At 54.5% G+C, this 13,851-nt stretch overlaps 1 protein-coding gene and 1 long non-coding RNA gene across 6 annotated transcripts; one reads left to right on the plus strand and one right to left on the minus strand.

Annotated features, from left to right (window-relative positions):
- Positions 1-1,201: 1,201 nt before the first annotated feature.
- Positions 1,202-12,293, minus strand: LOC141518741 (uncharacterized). 5 transcript variants are annotated; one of them, XR_012477274.1, is made up of 3 exons: positions 12,071-12,293; positions 6,031-11,981; positions 1,202-5,672 (listed from the first exon to the last, which is right to left on the minus strand). It is a non-coding gene; the product is annotated as an uncharacterized LOC141518741 (long non-coding RNA). The 5 variants fall into 5 exon arrangements; XR_012477276.1 differs by having other exon boundaries at positions 6,031-11,275; positions 11,604-12,293; XR_012477278.1 differs by having other exon boundaries at positions 6,031-6,981; positions 8,590-12,293.
- On the plus strand, positions 9,763-13,595 carry GAL3ST3 (galactose-3-O-sulfotransferase 3). The gene is made up of 2 exons (XM_074231026.1): positions 9,763-10,156; positions 12,386-13,595. The coding sequence occupies exons 1-2, from the start codon at positions 10,029-10,031 to the stop codon at positions 13,593-13,595; spliced, it is 1,338 nt and encodes a 445-aa protein (XP_074087127.1). The 5' UTR covers positions 9,763-10,028.
- Positions 13,596-13,851: the final 256 nt, after the last annotated feature.

Here is a 13,851-nt window from a genome sequence, read left to right on the forward strand (position 1 = left end):
TGAGAGGTTTCCCCTGGGCCATCTCTGAATCCCAGGCTCTCATCCTCCAGGGAGTGTTATGCCCTCTGGGGCCATTTCTCAGGATTTCAAAGACTGGGGGTGGAGGGGCAGGAAGGAGAGAAGCCAGACCTAAGGGAGACAGGCAGGGAGTTGATGCCTGGGCCCCTCCCTTGTTATCAAGGTGAGCTAAGAACAATGGGTTCCTTTCTTGCAGATTTGTCCCAGCTCCTGGTAACCTGATCTGTCCTGGGAGTCCAGATAGTAAGAGCAAAATATGTAATCGAGAGCTGGAGAAACTGAGGCCTGGAAGTAGAATGGGGACTGAGGGAAGGGAGACAGCTGCCAAACCTGAGGTACCAAAAAAACTCAAGAACTCCACGTCATTTTCTCTTCCCTGGGAATTCCTCTGTGGTCCTAAGGAGCCCTCATGGAATTCCACTATTGACTGGGCACCTCTGTGAGCATGGCCTGGGGCCCCCCATCTCAGAGCCCTCTGCCCAGTGGGAGGGAAATACTGATAAAGATGGGACCATGCCAGGCATTGAAGGGCAGCTGTCCCCAACTTTGGGTCAGCAGACTCTGGGAGATGGGATTGCTCTCAAAAGACCACAGGTTCCCTCAGCCAAGAAAAAGCTGAGGTCTGCGAAGCTGTCCCCCCAGATGAGGACTAAGGTATCTTAAAGGGATTCAGGACCAACATAATGCTCAAGCTCAAGAGGAAAAAAGAAGAGCAGCTGTGGATTTGGAGCTGAGGTTGGGGATGGGATGACAAAGTGTGAGCTACCCTGAGGGATGGGGATGTCTACATTGCCCAGAGGGGTTCCCTAGCTTTGTGACTGGGAGCCTCCAGGGGCCTCAGTCACCTCTGAAAATGGGCATTATCAGTACCAGAAGTATTCCAACACAAAGCAGTTGGAGAAAATGGCAAGGGGCTGTTGACCCCATACCCTTCTCACCAACCACCTCCAACTCCAGACCAGAAACTACACCTGGAAGTACTTCTGCCAGGTCCCCTCTCCTGCTCGGGAGCTGCCTTTCCCAGAACAGTATTTTGGGAAAGCTTGCTCACCTTCACCCCATTCCCATCAATTGCCCCTTCCTCCTCGCCTCTCCCCTAGTCTCCATTTCAAGAACCTTGAATCATGTTCAGATCTGCTATTGCTCCTGAGGAGGGCTATCAATTAATCCACAAGTGTTTGTTTTGTAAATTCTATTTTTATTTCATTATTTCTCAATTTACATCAAGACATTTTTAACACTTTTTAAAATTTGGGGTTCCAAATTCCTTTCTTCCTGTCCCCCACCCCTTGAGAAGGCAATGTGTTATCAGTTAGACATGTAAAGTCAGGCAAAACATATTTCCATGGAATTTGTTGTAAAAGGAAACACAAGAAAAAATAAAGCAAAGAAGAAAACCCTACCTCATCAAACACTCTGGAGATAGCATTTTCAGCTGGCCTTTGGAATTGTCTTAGATCCTTGTGTCTTTCACAGGTGAACATGTTACAGTGTGGCTGCTTCTGTGTACACTGATTTCCTGATACTGAGCACTTCATTTTGCATCAGTTCATATAAGTCTAGCCAGGTTTTTCTGAACCCATACCGCTCATTTCCTACAATACAACAGGATTCCATCACAATCATAGGCCAGCACTTGTTCAGTCATTCCCCAACTGATGGCATCTACTGGATTTCCAGTTCTTTGGTACCACAAACAGAGCTGCTATATTTTTGTTCAAAAAGGTTCCTTTCAGAAAACCATCAAGATTGGTGGGGCTGTGGGCAAATCGGGACACAAATGCATTGCTGGTGGAGTTGAGAATGGATCCAACCATTCTGGAGAGCAAAATGGAACTATGCCCAAGAGCAATAAAACTGATCATACCCTTTGACCCACCAATTCCAATACTAGGCCTAGATCCAGAAGAAATCATAAAAAATGGGAAAAGTCCCACATGTTCCAAAATATTTATAGCAGCTCTTTTTGTAGTGGCAAAGAAATGGAAATTGATAGGGATGCCCATCCATCGGGGAATGGCTGAATAAGCTGTGGTATATGAATGTCATGGAGTACTATTGTTCTATAAGAAACCATGAATGGTCAGACTCTAGAAAAGCATGGGATGACTTACGGGATCTGATGCTGAGCAAAGGGAGCAGAACCAAGAGTACTGAACACATTAACAACAGAGTTGATCAGCCTTGATGGATGCAACTCTTCTCAACAGTTCAGATAGTTTAGACAACCCTAGGAGACTGGCTATGGACAATGCTATCCCCATCCAGGGGAAGAAAAAACGACAAAACCCCTTCAGAATCTGAATACTATATTTGTTTTGTTTTGTTTTGTTTTTTAAGTTCCCTTATGGGTGGGGGTGGCTAGGTGGTGCAGTAGATAGAGCACCAGTCCTAGAGTCAGGAGTACCTGAGTTTAAATCTGGTCTCAGACTCTCAATAATTGCCTAGAGGTGTGAGCTTGGGCAAGTCACTTAACCCCATTGTCTTGCAAAAAAACAAAGACTGAAAAAAAAAGATGAAAAATTCCCTTATGTCTTTCCTATCTCAAAGTTTTCTTTTCTCCTTAATCCTAATTCCTCATATCAAAAATGATTATTCTGTAAACATGTTCAACACAAATATGTATGTACAATATTCACCTGACTGTTCATTGCTGAGGGGAGGGAGGTGAGGAAGGGAAGGTGGAAGGAAATTATGTAACTTAAAATATAAAAACAATTAGGTTCCTTTCCCTTCCTTTGATTTCAGTAGCATAGAGACCCTGGCAGGCTCATAGTGTATGCTGTTTTCTAGCCTTTCATTGTTCCAAATCCTATTGGTGCTTATGAAGCACCTACTCTGCACCAAACATTAAGGATTCAAAAAAAGATTAGCTTATATTCTAATGGGGCAGACCATGAGTCCTGAAGTAGGTCTATACAAAACAGGATCCAAAGTGATCTTGGAGGGGAGGCAACTGATGGTCACAGCCTCCAGGATTAGCTGAGTCTTGAAGGAAATGACCTTCTAAGAGGTTGAGGTGAGGAAGCAAGGAGGGTGCTCTGGAAATGAAGTTCCCTGCAAAAAGAATGCCAGACCGACTGGACAGACTGCAGAGTGAATGGAGGGGAGTGACGCAGAACCCTCCACATAGGTAGTTCAGCTGGGGGGCCAGGCTATGAAAAGCTTTAAATATCAATTAGAAATGTTTGCGTTTGATTCTAAGGGTGACAAGGGAACCAGATGACTGAGTAGGGAATGGAGACACACTTTGGTAGCTGTGTTGGTTAGACTGGAGTGAGGGAAAATGGGAGGCAAAGGAGGACGATTAAGAGGCTGCAGAAAGGAGATAAAGGCCTAGTCTGACCAGTGATTGGTTGTGTAGGGCCAGTGAGAATGAGGGGTCCTCCAGGATAGCACCAAGATTGCAAACTTTTTTTTTTTTAGGTTTTTGCAAGGCAAATGGAGTTAAGTGGCTTGCCCAAGGCCACACAGCTAGGTAATTATTAAGTGTCTGAGGCCGAATTTGAACCAGGGTACTCCTGACTCCAAGGCCGGTGCTTTATCCACTACGCCACCCAGCTGCCCCTCAAGATTACAAACTTGAGTGACAAGAAAGTTGCTTTCAACATTGGATGAGAGGGGCAGCTAGCTGTGTGACCTTGGGCAAGTCACTTAACCCCATGCCTCAAAAACAACATGAGGGAATGAATGAATTATGAAGCACTGGGCATACCTGCCAGGCACTATAATGTACGTAGACTGAGAATGTAAAGACTGAAAAAGAGACAATCCCTGGCCTCAAATGGAAAGAGAGCACAGCTAAGGGGGAGGTAGCCAGGGAAAGGAATCTTATGTGGGGAATGAGAATTGATTTGGGGAAGATGGCAGGGTGCATGCAGCAGAAGGCAGGTGGTGGATGACCAGGGGTGAAGAGAAGCTAATGCTGAGCCTGGCATCTGGGGCCAGCCCACAAATTCAAATTTACTCATGTCACCTGCTAACCAGGTTGGGCAGCAGCTCCAAAAGTGAGAGGATGAACTTATCAAGACACTGGTTCATAAGAAGGATGGGCTTGGAGGAAAAGGATAATGAGTTCTGTTTTATACCTTACACATCTGAGATGCCTCCAGGACATCTGGTTTGAAATGTCCAATGAACAGTTAATCGTACTGGCCTGGACCGAAGAGAGGCTTAGGCAGAGAGTCATTGGTCCAGAGAAGCGAGGTTTTGCCACATGGAGAGTGTTGGAGTTGGAGTCAGGAATCCAGGCTCAGATGCTCACAAGTTGTGTGACCCTGGACAAGTCACTTGTACTCTTTCTGTGCCTCAGTTTCCTCATTTGAGAAATGGAGCACCCACCTTTGAGACTGGTGAAGAACAGATAAATTAACGTAAAATGCTCTGCAAACAAAACTGATATAAAAATATTAGCGAATACATCTATAGAGAGAGAGGGCAGCTGGGTGGCAGGAAGACCTGCATTCAAATTTGACCTCGAATACTAGTTGTGTGACTCTGGACATGTCACTGAACCCAGTTTGCTTCAGTTCCTCAACTGTAAAATGGGCTGCAGAAGGAAATGGTAAACCACTCGTCTCTTTGCCAAGCAAATGCAAATGGGGTCCCGAGGAGTCTAACATGACTGAACAAGTGGGGAGCATTGTGCAGTGTTGGGAAGACAGTCCCTGCCTTCAGGAAGCTCATAATCTAACAGGGCAAACAGTAAAATGAGAAATGTGTCCATTCCACTGTAAGGTTCCTGTCCTTCATTATCGAAGACCAGCAAAATGGCACCACTCAGACAAACAACAGTGGGTCCGACCGTGGCTGTTCAGACCAATCCGAGCTCAGACGCTCGACCCCAGGTCAGACACAAATAGGAACATGTGGGAACAAACCATGTATGAGGCAAATGGGAAATCATCAACCGAAAGAACATGATGATTGAGGGGCTGGGGAAGCTTCCTGGAGGTGGGAGAGCCTGCTAGGCCTAGGAGGCAGTCACAGAGAATGCCCAGAGCCTGGAGAGGGTCTTGTTCATGGAACAATGCCCTCTGCCAACTCTGGGCCTTCCCTCAAGGCCCTGAAGCCAAAAGCAAAGCTCCCTGCACCCCATCTTCCCAATAAATTCCTCTTTTCTTTCAAGGCCCGGCTCCCAAATGTCTCTCTCCTGGCAACGGCCCTCCTCTTCCTGCTCCCCTTTCTCCCAGCAGCCTGCTTGAAGCATCCTCCAGGACTCCCTACCTTTTTCCTTGCCCTGCAGCTCTCTGTGGGTCTGGAGGAGGTGGAGCTCCGTGAGGAGACCTAGAAGGGCTGGGAGCCACCCCAAGAGAGCCCCAGGAGATCCCGGCTCATTAGACCCAAAGCTCCTCGAGGGGAGTGCAGCCTCAAAGCCCAATAGTGATTCCCCCTTGATCTCATCTTCTAAGATGCAGGGGTGCCACTTTGTGTGTTAGGGGCTGAGCACTCCCTCCCTCAGCTCTGGGCCCCCAAGTCTCTCCTCCCCTGCTGCTCCGGGTTCTGGACTTCAGATCCACATGTGCTCCTCGTTCCAAGGTCCCTTCCAGCTCCGATAGTTGGGGTCTAAGGTCTCTCAGCTTTCTCCTTTTAGGCTGCCATCTGAGGTCCCTGGCAAAGCTGCCATTCTCTGGGCTCCAGTTAGCTCTGAAACTCTAGGGCATTGCCCAACAGCAGTTGCCAGTCCCCCTCCCCCTTCTCTTCTTTCCTCCCTCTGCCTCCCCTTCTCCAGTATCCTCTCCTCTCCCCCTCCTCCCTCCCCTCTTCTGGGTCCCCACTCCCCTTCTCCTCCTCCCTCCCCCTTCCCTCCTCAACCCCGCCTGCTGAGTGTGATGAGAGGGGCGGGGGAGAGCTGATGCCTTGCCACCTGATCGGGCAGAGCTGAGCCAGCCGAGCTGGGACTCCAAGGTGCCCAGAGGGCCCGGGGAGATCGGCTGCTTGCCCCAAGCAGCCCCCCATCCTAGCACCGGGACCCCCCCTCTCCCTGCATCAATGGGCACGGACCTTTCCTACCTCTGGTAGCACTCAGCCGGGAGGGGGGACCCTGATGGAGGAGCAGGACTAGCGACCCCTGAGCCCCCGGAAAGGGGAGGGTGAGGAAACAGCCAGGAGTCCGAGTGGAGGGAGCCCCAGCATCGTGAGTACTGACTGCAGCAGCTGTTTGGGGGGCGCCAGGGGAGGAGATGAGGCGGGCAGAGGAGACAACCGGAGATGGGAAAGAAATGAAGGGTTCATCCCGATGCTAGGGGGATCACAGGGCTCAGAGAAAAAGAATGGGGAATGGGGGGAAGGGAAGGACAAATGGGGAGAAATTGGCCCAGGGCTTGAACGAGGAAAGCTCAGGGAAATGAGAAGTGGGAATGGTATCAGAGAGGAAAATATGGAGGCAAGGTTTGGGTGAGATGGTGATTGATGGCAGGAACATGGGATGGGGGTGGGGGACAGAGGTCTGGAAAGACCCTAGGAAGGAGACTGACAGAGCAGGTGGGAGGCGGGGTTTGATCCTCAAAGCCCCTTCATCTGGAAGGGTCCATTACCCCTCTCTCCCAGCAGCCCTTGAAGTATCACTGCCATTCTCCATTAATTCACACCTTCAGGTGCCCCGACCAGGTTAATGTCTACATTTCATTTTCAGGTCAGTTCCTCCTCCTCTCCCTAGAAACCAGATCAACTCACCTGAGCCTCAGTTTCCCTTTTGTAGGAGGGCAGCTGAACCTGATGGTCACTAAGCTCCCCCCTTATCAGACAGTCTCTGTTCTCCGGACCCCCACAGCTCTGACATTCTGTGCTCTGTTCTAAGGTCTTCCCGGGTCTGACTCTCTGCTTGTCTGATAAGCATCTTCTTAGTTCTAGAATCCAGTGGGGACAGCAGGAGAGGGGAAGTGGCTCATTGGGGAAAAGAGGAGGGGGAGGTGGCGTGGGTGTCAGACAATGGATTCTTCAGTCCTTCTTCCATTTTGGTGTCTGTCCTCAGGAGACAGAAAAGCAATTTGTGAAATCAAGCCCTAGATTGAGGTGAAACATCATTACTAAAATTAGTCCCTCTACTCTAATTAATCGGAGAGCCCAGAGCTGCAGCTGGGAGACTGAAAAGTGACCTGTCCCTTTCTGAGGCACCCTGGGGATGGGCCAGCTAACAGTGTAAGGGGACCCTTGCTCTGCCCCTGCTGCTGCCCCTCAGCCCCGGGAATGCTGACAGCCTCAGTTGCCTCTGCACCTTCCCCAAGATTCTGAACTGGTCCAGGGAAAGAAGGCCTGCTGACAGTCTTGTCATGGAAAGACTTCATGGTACTTTTGGAACTGCTTGGGCTGGCCCAGCACCAGCTGGTCCCAGTACTGGCTAGGGAGACTGCTGGGGATGAGCGGGGCTATCAGCAGTGGGAAAAGGCACTTGTGGGGCCAAGGGGGGGAAGACCCCTGACTTCCATGTCTCCCGTGCATGGAGGACCCGTTGGGTCCCACTTCACCAACATTGGCAGACTGGAGTCTATGCCTAGAAATAAGATCTGGTTGAGGTTCACAGGACACGAGCTCCCAGGAAGCCCCTAGGAAATTCAAGTCTGGTGGGCCTAGGAGAGTAGAGGGTCAAAGGCTTATGTCCTGGAAGGTGAGCTTGATCCTAGGGGCTGCCTTGGGCCAGAGCCAGCCACACCTCCACGGGTGCCATCCCAGGGGATGGGGATTTGAAGGGGCTTCCTTCCCTCTTAACCTTGCCTGTCCTCTCCTCTCCCCACAGGCTCCAGGGGGATTAAATCTGTCTGCAGGCCAGAGGAGGGGAGATGGGGAAGGCTGGAGCCAGAAGTCTGGTGGAAAGGGCACAACCAGGACATCTCCTTCCCTATTGGATTGAATTTACCTTTAATCCAGGATTAATATTCTGAGAGGAGGGCCAGGAGCTAGGGAAAGTCAGCAGGGCCATGAAGGCCCTAATTTTCCACTGTCCTCTAGCCAACTTGTGTCCATTATAATCCGCTGTCCATGAGCCCCACCTCCTCACACACATCTTATTCAGGAAGAAGAGTACTTTGGGGGCCAGATGGTTCTAGCTCATTACCATGCAAAGGGTCCCCTCCTCCTCCCCCCCCCGCAGGGAGCCCCCAAAATAAAGCTGACATTCCATGAGCCCTGGCCGGGAGTCTGCCAGCTCTGGAGGCCCCGGTCCAAGTGTTCTCCCACCCATTTCATAGCCAAAGACCCTGAAGTCTGGAAAAGTGAGGGCCCATCCAGACTAATAAGGGTCACACACCCCCTTGCCTCCTCCAGGACTCATCTCCAGGTCCAGCCCTTTGGACACATTCTTCTCCAGTTTTGCAGCCCCCCAACCCCACCCCTGCCTGGGTCAGGGGTGAGGAGCCAGTGATAGAGCTGCATCTCTCCTGCCCCTGAGGGGACATAGCACATACAAGGAAAGAAAACACCAGACGGACAAAATCATCCCAAAGGGTAAGAGGTGGTGCTGAGGCTTTAAGGATGCACCCCCTCCCTTCTAGTCTGAGCTCTGGCAATAGAGATCATCGCTCCAGTTTGGAGGCCTAGGGAGGAGCAGCACCTTCTTTCCCCTCTCCTCCTCACCTAGTTCCATGGAGATGGGAGCTGGCTCAAAGAGCGTTACTGAGTGGGTGGCGGAGGGAGGAGGCTGCGGGGTCACAGCTATCTGGCCAGTCCATCAATTCCTCCAATATCCTGTGCCAGGCTTTGGGGTTAACTGCAGAGAGATGGGCTTCAGCTCCTCCTTCCTTCCCAGAGCTCACAATCTAAAGGAAAATCCTAAAAACAGGCACCTGGGATCTCTGTCCTGAGACAGAAATCATTAATACAAGGGAGAAAGCCCCCAAAGCAATGGGGTCCCGTATGTGACATGACCCTAGACACAAGGACAAGCTTTATCCCAGTCAAATGATATTTAGAGCTGGAAGACATTTCATTGATCATTAAATCCTTCCTCCTCGAATGGATAAGGAAATGGAACCCCAGTCACACAGCTAGTGAAGGGCAGAGATTCTGGTCTCCAACTTGGGCCCATTTCATGACCCAGGTCCCTGGGAGCAGGTGTGGAGGGTCAGTCAGGTCCTGAGTGCAACAAAGAGAAAGGGATTGGAATGGGAGGGCAGAGCCATCTGGGACCCAGCTCTAGGCTTCACCTGGGGCGTCCAGTGTGCATGGCCCTGGGGCTAGAGATGTTCTGGATATAGAAGGTTCCCAGTCTGCTCCTCACTGGACACAAGGTGGCAGCTCCAGGAAGAGTCCAAAGGGCAGGACCTTCACTAAGACCCTTCTGGCTCCCACTGCCCAGGTCCTGTCCCTAACCCCAAGACACTGTAATTCCACCCGAGACAGGGTTATCAACAGACACCGAGGAAAAGGCTTCTCAGTAACCGATCCCATTAGAGCCAGAAATTGGATCTCCCTTCCTCCTCCCCACCCAGACGGAGAGGGTTCTGCTTTCAGCCCAAAGCAGGTCAGAGGGTGGTGAGGAAGAGCAGGATCCGGAGGCAGGAGACAGTGTTTGGGGAAGGGTTGAGAGTCCTCTTGGGTGCTGAGGTGTGTGCTAAAGGATGTAAAGACCACACAGGCTTGATTCTGGGGTCTACCCCCTTACACTTTGAGGCCTTGGCCAACTCTCCCAAGAGATTGAGCCAGAGGGATTTTAAGGGCCTTCCCAGGGTTTGAATGCTCCCATGCCATCTACTTCAATGGATTAAATGTTCATCCCACTAGCTTTCTCCCCAAATAAGGCACATTGACCCTCAATAGCACTCCCTGTGTCTGGTCCCTAGACTCCCCATGTTATCAAATGAGAGGATAGGAATGGGTCTCTCAAAGGGCTTCTTGCTCTGACAATCTCACTTTCCCTGTCAACCTTCTCCCCTCCCTTACAGGTGCATCAGAACACTGGCCCCATTCTCCCCACCCCAGAGGCCCCCCCTGGGCTCTGGCCCAACAGGAGCCGATCTCAGGGGGCAGAGGTGGCATCTGGGCCCCTCCTCTGCAGCATCACTCCTTGCCCAGACATGCCATCAGTTCTGGCCCGGCTGCAGCAAGCAGCCAAGATGGTGATGACCCGGAAGAAGGTGGTGGTGGTGGTGCTGCTGGGAGGAACTCTGAGCCTGCTCCTCCACCAGGGATCACAGCTCAGCTGGTAAGGAAAAGATGGGGCTGCAGGACCCCTGATGGTCCACAATGGGGGCAGGGAGTCCCAGGCTCAGGCTTCCTTAGCAGTGACATGCCAGGGCTGGGCTGGGTGATCTCCACAGCTCCTGGAGGCCCCTGGCTCCTCTGTCCCATGAGAGGCATAGACAAGGAGACCTATAAGGTCTTTTCCTTTGCCCCCTCTCCCCACCTAGAATAAATATGTCCCAGTGCTTGGGTTTCACATTATTCCATCGGATTCTCCCAAGATGAGCAAGGTAGGATGAGTATTCCCATTTTACAGAGGAGAAAAATGAGTTTCAAGGGCAGATTCCTGGCCAGGTGTTTGAAAATGGCTCTTGCCTTCATTTTTCCTTCCTAAGCTCTCCAGCCATCATCCTGATGAGAAAAAGAACTGAGCTACAACTCAGGCCATTTTCCCATTCTAGGTCTCTATAATGCTGGAGAAGCATAGTGGGGTACCTGTGTTCCAATACCTGCTGGGCTTGCTTATGGGAAGATTTGTTTTTCTTGGCCCCAGAGAGAAAAAAACAGGAATGAGGGAATGTTGCAAATAGGTTTCAATTGTTGGGAAGTTTCCCCCAAATGAAAGTTGTCCCAGGTGGAAGGACTGGCTTGGCCTCCCTGCAGGAGGATGTCTACTGTCATGAGGATCCTCCCTGGGGTTCTTTGGATGCTCCAGTTCTGCCAAGTGAGAGATGTGGCTCCATTCTCTGACCTGGGATCCTCTAGCATCAAGTCTACAGGGAGGGGAAGTTGAGGATGAAGCCTATTCCTGGAGGGAGGAGAGCTACCCCCCCAACCCCGGTTCCTTCAGGATGGGGTTTAAGTCCCAGATCTAGAGCCGACTCACAAGTCCCTGGCTGGTCCTCTGCTTAGAAGACAGAAAGGGAGATGAGGGGTCCTCCATGGTCTCTGGTCCTGCAGTCCCCCAGGTCCCTGGCCTAACCAGTGACAGGAGTCACTTCCATCATTCCTGGAGGTTCCATCAGGTGGCCATTGGAGAGAAAACACTCCATTTGCTGGTGCTCCCTTCCAACCAGGGGCCCTTGGTCTAACATGTCTCCAGAGGGGGTTTTTGAGATGATCAGTGATCACACTGGATAACCTAAAAAACACCCCAGTTTGGGAGGAGAAAAAAAGCTGGGGGAACAAGGGGAGAGGTGCAAACAGAGATCAAGAGAAGAAGCAGGGTGAGGCTGCAGGAATATTGGGGATGCAGGCTGTGCCTCTCTAACTTTTGGAGAAGAGAGCCAGACTGGGTCACTACCAGGAGTTTGAGGTGCAAGGGGAGGAGGCTGGGCAATGCAAAAGGCTGGTGTTAGGGAGGCAGCCCCCACATTTGCAGGAGAGGAGGCTGTTTGCCAGGTGGCAGCCCCCCCCCCCCCAATAAAGGTCCCAGTCCCCTTAGCTGGAGAGGTGCGAGGTCTCTTCACCTGTAGTTCCACGGAATCATGGGAGACATGGCATCCTTGCGGATGGTCTTCCAGCAGAGGCCGGATGTGGGAACAGACAGACAAGGAGGGCGGTCTTAGCTCAGCTGTCTCCCGGGGGGCAGTCCCCTCCCCACACTGCTCCTCTGTAAAATGGTGAGGTCCAAGGGGCAGACCCTGCAGCTCTCTGGCGCCCTTCCCGTCTCTGGGTCTGTTTGACAGACAACACGGGAGCCTCTGGAGCTTAGCCCTGGTGCTTCCCCCAGCCAGGGTCCGGAGATGGGGCGTTGGTTCTGGGGTAGCCAGGTGGATAGAGCGCTGTGCCCGGCTGCAATCAGTAGATTGTGATTCTGGGCGAGGCACCGAGCCAGTTTTCCGCATCTGTAAGAGGGGGACAACAGCCCTTGGACCAGATGAGGGGTGAGTAAGGGTTTCTGAAAGCTCCCCTGAACCACAGTAACACTATTGACCTGGGGAAGAGCATCTTGCCTTTCCTAGGCCTCAGTTTCTCTCGGCGTCCTTTCTGGTTGTGATGGTGGTGGATCCCGTCAACAAACACCCCTCAAGGGTCACTGGGGGGGGCCGGTGCCGCGTGCACTTCCTGGTCCTGCTGCCTCAGTTTCCTCCTCTGTAACACGAGCGCCCCGAGCTTGCGGTGGGGCGGGAAGCAGCCGACGCCCTGCCCTTCGGCCGCGGCCCGGCCGGCCCCGAGGTCGGGGGGCTGCGGCGCCCCAAGGCCGGCCCGCGCCCCCCCGCGGCTCACCCGCGCCCGCTGCCCCCCGCAGGTCCCCGCGGCTGCTGCTCCCGGGGGCGCCGCCGCCGCCCCCCGCCTGCCCCGCCGGCCCGCCGCGGCCCAAGCACACGGCCGTGGCCTTCGTCAAGACGCACAAGACGGCGGGCACCACGGTGCAGAACATCCTGTTCCGCTTCGCCGAGCGCCACAACGTGACGCTGGCGCTGCCGCGGCCCAGCTGCGAGCACCAGTTCTGCTACCCGCGCGACTTCTCGGCGCGCTTCGTGCACCCGGCCACGCGGCCGCCGCGCATGCTCGCCAGCCACCTGCGCTTCAACCGCGCCGAGCTGCGCCGCCTGCTGCCCAACGACACGGTCTACGTCACCATCCTGCGCGAGCCGGCCGCCATGTTCGAGTCGCTCTTTAGCTACTACAACCGCTACTGCCCGGCCTTCGTGCGCGTGCCCAACGGCTCGCTGGAGGCCTTCCTGCGCGCGCCGCGCGCCTACTACCGGCCGGACGAGCGCTACGCCATGTACGCGCACAACACGCTGGCCTACGACCTGGGCGGCGACAACGAGCGCAGCGCGCGCGACGAGCCGGCCTACCTGGCGGGCCTCATCCGGGACCTGGAGGCCGCCTTCTCGCTCGTCATGATCGCCGAGTACTTCGACGAGTCGCTGGTGCTGCTGCGCCGCCTGCTGGCCTGGGACCTGGACGACGTGCTCTACGTGAAGCTGAACGTGCGCAGCGCCGCCTCGCGCCGGGCCGCGCTGCCCGAGGGCCTGGCGCGCGCCGCGCGCCGCTGGAACGCGCTGGACGCCGGCCTCTACCGCCACTTCAACGCCTCCTTCTGGCGCCGCGTGGCGCGCGCCGGCCGCGAGTGCGTGCAGCGCGAGGCCCGCCAGCTGCGCGAGGCGCGGGAGCGCCTGCTGCGGCGCTGCTTCGGGCCGCGGCCGCGCCTGCGCCCCGCCGCCGAGATCCGCAACAAGCAGCTGCAGCCCTGGCAGCCGCTGGGCAACGTGGGCATCGTGGGCTACGACCTGCCCAGCCGGCCGCCGGGGCCCGGCGCGCACGACGACTGCCTCAAGCTGGCCATGCCCGAGGTGCAGTACTCCAGCTACCTGCTGCGCAAGCAGAAGCGCCGCGCCGGGGCGGCCGGCCTCGGGGGGCCCGGCCTCGGGGGGCCCGGGGACCGGCCCCCGCCGCCGCCGCCGCCGCGCCCCATCCGGGCCCTGCCGCGCCTGGCCCGCCGGGGCTGAGCGCCGCGCCTCCCCGGCCCCCCCAGACGCTGGTGGCCGGAGGGGGCCCGGACCCCCCCAAGATGCTCGTGGTCGGAGGGGGCCCGGACCCCCCCAAGACGCTCGTGGCCGGAGGGGGCCCGGACCCCCCAAGACGCTGGTGGCCGGAGGGGGCCCGGACCCCCCCAAGACGCTGGTGGCCAGAGAGGGGGCCCGGATGCTCGTGGCCGGAGGGGGCCCCCCCCCAGACGCTGGTGGCCGGAGGGGGCCCGGACCC

This window comes from Macrotis lagotis, chromosome 3, assembly GCF_037893015.1.
Source record: "Macrotis lagotis isolate mMagLag1 chromosome 3, bilby.v1.9.chrom.fasta, whole genome shotgun sequence".
Classification (NCBI taxonomy): domain Eukaryota; kingdom Metazoa; phylum Chordata; class Mammalia; order Peramelemorphia; family Peramelidae; genus Macrotis; species Macrotis lagotis.

Bases quoted from the DNA above. Each gene is read 5' to 3' on its own strand.
- GAL3ST3 (XM_074231026.1), top strand. From the start codon at position 10,029: ATGCCATCAGTTCTGGCCCGGCTGCAGCAAGCAGCCAAGATGGTGATG. The intron at 10,157-12,385 runs GTAAGGAAAAGA...TGCCCCCCGCAG, and splicing joins CAGGGATCACAGCTCAGCTG to GTCCCCGCGGCTGCTGCTCC.